This window comes from Orycteropus afer, unplaced genomic scaffold, assembly GCF_000298275.1.
Source record: "Orycteropus afer afer isolate SDZICR_OR568_19922 unplaced genomic scaffold, OryAfe1.0 scaffold00244, whole genome shotgun sequence".
Classification (NCBI taxonomy): domain Eukaryota; kingdom Metazoa; phylum Chordata; class Mammalia; order Tubulidentata; family Orycteropodidae; genus Orycteropus; species Orycteropus afer.
Window position 1 is genome coordinate 3,968,256 of NW_006921831.1, and position 6,286 is coordinate 3,974,541.

General features: G+C 59.2%; 1 protein-coding gene across 1 annotated transcript in view; it reads left to right on the forward strand.

The window, feature by feature from the left end:
• Nucleotides 1-6,286, forward strand: part of LOC103204199 (toll interacting protein) — a 79,359-nt gene that overhangs the window by 69,643 nt on the left and 3,430 nt on the right. The window contains exons 5-7 of the mRNA XM_042782108.1: nucleotides 2,229-2,411; nucleotides 4,476-4,628; nucleotides 5,270-5,360. Of these exons, the coding sequence (XP_042638042.1) occupies nucleotides 2,229-2,411; nucleotides 4,476-4,628; nucleotides 5,270-5,360 (427 nt within the window). The remainder of the gene's footprint in view (nucleotides 1-2,228; nucleotides 2,412-4,475; nucleotides 4,629-5,269; nucleotides 5,361-6,286) is intronic.

Genomic DNA, 6,286 nt, shown 5'->3' on the forward strand with positions numbered 1-6,286 from the left:
GTGTGGGTGTGGGGGTCCCCAGTGTCACTAGGGTGAGGGTGGGCCCAGTGTGTGTGTGGGGGGGTCCCCAGTGTCACCGTGGTGAGGGTGGGTCCAGTGTGTGTGGGGGGTCCCCAGTGTCACCATGGTGAGGGTGGGTCCAGTGTGTGTAAAGGGGTCACCGTGGTGCGGGTGGGCCCAGTGTGTGTGTGTGGGGGGTCCCCAGTGTCACCATGCTGAGGGGGGGTCCAGTGTGTGTGTGGGTGTCCCCAGTGTCACCGGGGTGAGGGGGGCCCAGTGTGTGTGTGGGGGGGTCCCCAGTGTCACTGTGGTGAGGAGGGCCCAATGTGGATATGAGGGGGTCCCCAGTGTCACTGTGGTGAGGGTGGGCCCAGTGTGTGAGTGTGGGTGTCCCCAGTGTCACCAGGGTGCGGGTGGGCCCAGTGTGTGTGAGTGTAGAGGGTTTTGAGCATCAGCGTGGTGTGGGCGGGCCCAGCCCAGCGTTGGTGGCAGGTGAACGATGGGTCCCTGAGTTCAGGGCCCTGTTGTGAACTTAGAATTGTAAGCATTTTCCACGTGGACAAATTGGCATTTATTTCAGATACCGGTTTTCCCTGAAAGCTGTGTTTGACTTTAATCTTGGAAAAGGACAGATGTGAAAACCTGGGCCGGGTCTTGGTGCCCACTAAGACGGTCAGCAGGACTGTCTTGGTGTCTGCCCCATGCCTGTACTGGTCCACATGTGTGAGCCCTGGCTGGCTACTGGGGTGCCGTCAGGGCTACAGAGGGGGTGGCTCTCCCCAGGCCACCCACCAGGCAAGTACGGCATGAGGACACCTCCCTCCAAGGAGGTTGGCCCTGGGTCAGGGCACACGTCAGAGTGACACACGGTTTGGTCGGCTGGGACGCCCTCAGCTGCTGTGCACGGCAGCCCCGTGAGCCACGGGTGGCGCTTCTCCCGATGCTGAACAGACTGGAATGAGAACCCAAACCTACTGTTAGCTGTAAAAATGGTTTGATCAGACCCAGCTTCTGCTAGACCACGAGGAAGGGGAAGCGTCGTGAGCCCCTCGGCTCGGTAGGAGCAGAAACAGATGCGTGTCCTGCACAGAGACCGCACAGCCGCTGTGTTGGTCGGGCGCACACACCCCTGCTGAGACGTGGGCAGCGCTGTTCACGTCACACCTGCCCTGCATCACGGTGCGTTCCACGTGCTTGTTCATCATGTCCCCGAGACGGTAGCCTGCCAGCTGCTCACCCAGTGGACCCTGACCCTAGCTTCCTTCCCCCACTGGCTCAGTGGCGCATGCTTCCTCCACAGATCGCCACCTCCTGGTGGAGCGGGGGCACTGCAGGGCACCACCCTGCCCTCCAGCCCTGCAGGCGTGCCGTCCCTGCTCCTCCACCCAGGCCGGTCCAGGGGACGGGATTCCCGTCCCATCCCATCGTATGTGGCCCCGGCTGCTTTCCCCTTTGCTGCTAACGCTTTGGGACCTTGGCTTCCAGAGGGTGGAGCTCTCGGTCCCCACCCTCTCCCCTGTTCTCCAGACTCCCCAGGGCCAACAGCTTGTGTCCCTGCGGTCTGAGCGCTGTCACGTGCTGGGATGCTGGGCTCTTAGCGCAGGCCAGACCGCCCCTCACCTAGAATCGGGCATAGCACTGCTTCAGGGCCCAAGCAGGGCTCTTGTTGAGCCCGGTCCCCCACACCCTGCTGCTCCCCAGTGTCCATCCTCATAGATGCTCAGGCTTTGGACCCTGACTCCTGTCTCCCTCACGCACCTGCCCCTCAGCATGGGCCCGTGCTGTCCTCACCTGCGGATGGCAGCAGAGCTGTGGCTTACCTGCCATGTGACTGCCTAGACACGTCCACTCCTGAAGGTCAGAGTGACACCCATGCAGGCTCTGGCTGAGGCACAGAGATGCTGCACGTGGACAGCCTCAGGGACTACCAGGTGGGACGTGCCCTGGTGGGCCCGCTTCCCTGGGAGTGACTGCACACCCCCGTGCTCTCACAGTTCGGCTCCACACAGGACAGTGGTTCAGCCGGTGGCCATGGGCTTGGTCACTGCCAGGCTGTGGCCCAGATGTTTCATCTCAGACCCACATGATCCAGCCAGCAGCTGCTCTCAGTTACAAATTGTCATTCTGCTCAGGCGAGGTGGGTGGTTGACGCCATCCTGACGGGTCCAAGGCACAGGTGGCTTTGGCAAGCGCTCAGTTCTGACCGTTTTGGCTCATTTTTCTTTCAGGCCAAGTTGGCAAAGAATTACGGGATGACCCGCATGGATCCGTACTGCCGGATACGCCTGGGGTACGCTGTGTATGAGACCCCAACAGCGCACAATGGTGCCAAGAACCCACGCTGGAACAAGGTCATCCAGTGCACAGTGCCCCCGGGCGTGGACTCCTTCTACCTGGAGATCTTTGATGAGGTAAAGGACATCCACCCTTGAGCCCATGGGGTCCCCTCGCGGGGCCAGGCTGTGCGCGGCCATGTCAGCACCAGAGCATAACGCTGTGGAAGCCATTCCAGGCTTCTGTGGACTGAGGTGCGCCTGTCCATGTGGTGTTTTATACGTCAGGTTAGAGGTACACGGTGCCCAGCCATCCTGAGCAAGGGGAGGCAGGGCCTCTTCAGGTTCTTAAGCAGCGTCCCCGGATACGTCATTACCAACAGCAGCAACACGGATCATTCCATGACACGTGATGTCTGCATGTACACTTGTCCAGGTGCAGACACGTTATTACCAACAGCAGCAACATGGATAATTCCATGACACGTGGTGTCTCCATGTCTACCCGAGGCACACACTCCATTGCTAATAGCAGAAACCTGAGACATTCTGTGACACGTGGTGTCTCCGTGTCTCCCCCAGGCACACAACGCCATTGCTAACAGCAGAAACCTGAGACATTCTGTGACACGTGTCTCCGTGTCTCCCCCAGGCACACAAGCCATTGCTGACAGCAGAAACCTGAGACATTCTGTGACATGTGGTATCTCCGTGTCTCCCCCAGGCACACACGCCATTGCTGACAGCAAAAACCTGAGACATTGTGTGATACGTGGTGTCTCTCTGTCTCCCCCAGGCACACACGCCATAGCTAACAGCAGAAACCTGAGACATTGTGTGACACGTGGTGTCTCCGTGTCTCCCCCAGGCACACACGCCATTGCTAACAGCAGGAACCTGAGACATTGTGTGACACGTGGTGTCTCCGTGTCTCCCCCAGGCACACACGCCATTGCTGACAGCAGAAACCTGAGACATTCTGTGACACATGGTGTCTCCCCCAGGCACACACGCCATTGCTAACAGCAGAAACCTGAGACATTGTGTGACACGTGGTGTCTCCATGTCTCTGCCAGGCACACACGCCATTGCTGACAGAAACCTGAGACATTGTGTGACACGTGGTGTCTCCGTGTCTCCGCCAGGTACACACGCCATTGCTGACAGCAGAAACCTGATTCATTGTGTGGCCGTCAGTGACGGTGGTGATGAGTCCTTGCATATTGCTGCGCCCTCTCCTGCCTTGGGCTGCACTGACCCAAATCGGCTGGAAGCGGGAGACAAGGGGGTGTGGGGGATGGGTGGGACAGGGTGGGGTTGGGACCGAGCTCCATCCTTTCTTCTGTCCATTGCCCCCTGCCCTGTGGTGGTCACAAGTAGCTCGTGCTGAGCAAGAGGATCATGAGGGGTGGGGGTGATGAGGGAGTGAGCATGTGGGTGTACAGGCGCGTGGCCCCGGGTGACAGGTGTGTCTGGATGTGACACAGGGTAGTGCAGGCGTGCGGCCCTGGGGGACAGGTGTGCATGTGGGTGACACAGGGTGAAGCAGGGGTGCAGTCTTGAGGACCGGTGCACATGGGGGTGACAGGGTGGTGTGGGGCTATGGCCCTGGGGGATGGGTGTGCATGGGGTTGACATGGGGTAGTGCAGGGGTGAGGCCCTGTGGGGGATGGGTGTGCGTGGGGGTGACACGTGGGGGTGGCGTGGGGCTGTGGCCTTGGGGGACACATATACACAGCTGACACGGGGTAGTGCAGGGGTGCGGTCCTGGGGAACGGGTGTGCGTGGGGGTGACATGGGGTAGTGCAGGGGTGAGGCCCTGTGGGATGGGTGTGCGTGGGGGTGACACATGGGGGTGGCATGGGGCTGTGGCCTTGGGGGACACATACACAGCTGACAAGGGGTAGTGCAGGGGTGCGGTCCTGGGGAACGGGTGTGCATGGGGTGACACGGGGGGCTGTGGCCCTATGGGATGGATGTGCACAGAGCTGACACGAGGTAGTGCAGCAGCACGTGGGGGTGACACACGGATGTGGCACGAGGCTGTGGCATTGTGGGATGGGTGTGCATATGTGAGGGGCCATGACACTAGGCCCTGCTTGGGGGGCATCGGGAGGCAGCTGGACTGGAGTTGAAAGGGGGCTTATGAAGCTGGGTGGGCAACTCCCTGAAGACACCAGCTAAGTGCTGTGCCCTCCTCAGAGAGCCTTCTCCATGGACGACCGCATCGCCTGGACCCACGTCACCATCCCCGAGTCCCTCAAGCAGGGCCGTGTGGAGGACGAGTGGTACAGCCTCAGTGGGCGGCAGGGCGATGACAAGGAGGGCATGATCAACCTGGTCCTGTCCTACACGGTGAGGCTGGGGCAAAGGCACCTGGGGAGGGGGTGTCCTGTCCTGCACGGTGAGCCCGGGGGTGCAGACACCTGGAGAGGGCTCCCACTGTGGGAAGCGCCACACTGGTGTGCCCAGCACTATGAGGAGTAGTCTGTTTCATGCCCAGCACCTGTCTCGGTCGTTGTGTGAATGGCTTGATTCCCAGCGGGAGGGAGTCTGCGTCAGGTAGTGTTGCCCCACAGCTGTGTTTCCAGACGGCGGCTCCCCTGCGACAGTTCATCCAGCGCACCCGGTTCCTTACAGGGAGATCGGTTCAGGGGGACTTCTCCTTTACCAAGCGGTTCTCACGTTTTATTGCATGTAGAATGCCACCAAAGGAGATGCTGTCCCAGACCTCACTTGTGTGTGTTACTTGTGATTGCTGAGACACGGGTTGGTGTGAGCCTAGAGTGGGTGCACCCCCAGCCCGAGCAGAGCTGAGCCAGCTGGGGGCATCCACAGTGCAGGTGGGCACTGAACAGAGAGAGGCCTCTGCACTCTCAGGGCTCGGTTCCCGGCCTGCACCCCCAAGCCCTTTAAGTGACATTGAGTGACACTGGGAGGGACAAGGTTCTGGGGTTGTGGAGTGTTCTCCTGTGACCTGTGATTGTCTGTTTTAGTCACTGCCGGCTGCCATGATGACGCCGCCACAGCCCGTGGTCCTGCTGCCCACCGTGTACCAGCAGGGTGTCGGCTACGTGCCTATCACAGGTGGGTGACCACCCCTCCGTGAGTATCTCAGACCAAGAGCAGCAAAAGGGGGTGGAGATTCAGCCACTGTGGCCTTTGACCCAGCAGGCCTCTGCTGTTAGGAGCGAGCATGTGCAAGTGTGGACGTCGGGGTTAGAGTCTGCTGTTAGGGGCGAGCATGTGTGAATGTAGACATTGAGGTTAGAGTCTGCTGTTAGGAGTGAGCATGTAGTGTGAGTGTAGACGATGGGGTTAGAGTCCGCTGTTAGGAGCGAGTGTGTGTGAGTGGACGTTGGGGTTAGAGTTTGCTGTTAGGGGTGAGCGTGTAGTGTGAGTGTAGATGTTGGGGTTAGAGTCTGCTGTTAGGGGTAAGCGTGTGTGTGTGAGTGTAGACATCAGGGTTAGAGTCCGCTGTTAGGAGCGAGCGTGTATGAGTGTAGACATCAAGGTTAGAGTCCACAGTTAGGAGTGAGCATGTGTGTGTAAGTGTAGACGTCAGGGTTAGGGTCTGCTATTAGGAGCGAGCGTGTGTGAGTGTAGACGTCAGGGTTAGAGTCCACTGTTGGGGTGAGTGTGTGTGTGTAAGTGTAGATGTCGGGGTTAGAGTCTGCTATTAGGAGTGAGCATGTGTGAATGTAGGCGTCGAGGTTAGAGTCTGCTGTTAGGAGTGAGCATGTAGTGTGAGTGTAGACGTCGGGGTTAGAGTCCACTGTTAGGAGCAAGTGTGTGTGAGTGGATGTCGGGGTTAGAGTTTGCTGTTAGGGGCGAGCATGTGTGTAAGCGTAGACGTTGGGGTTAGAGTCCGCTGTTAGGAGCAAGTGTGTGAGTGCAGATGTTGGGGTTAGAGTCCACTGTTAGGAGTGAGCATGTAGTGTGAGTGTGGACGTCGGGGTTAGAGTCCGCTGTTAGGAGCGAGTGTGTGTGAGTGGACGTCGGGGTTAGAGTCC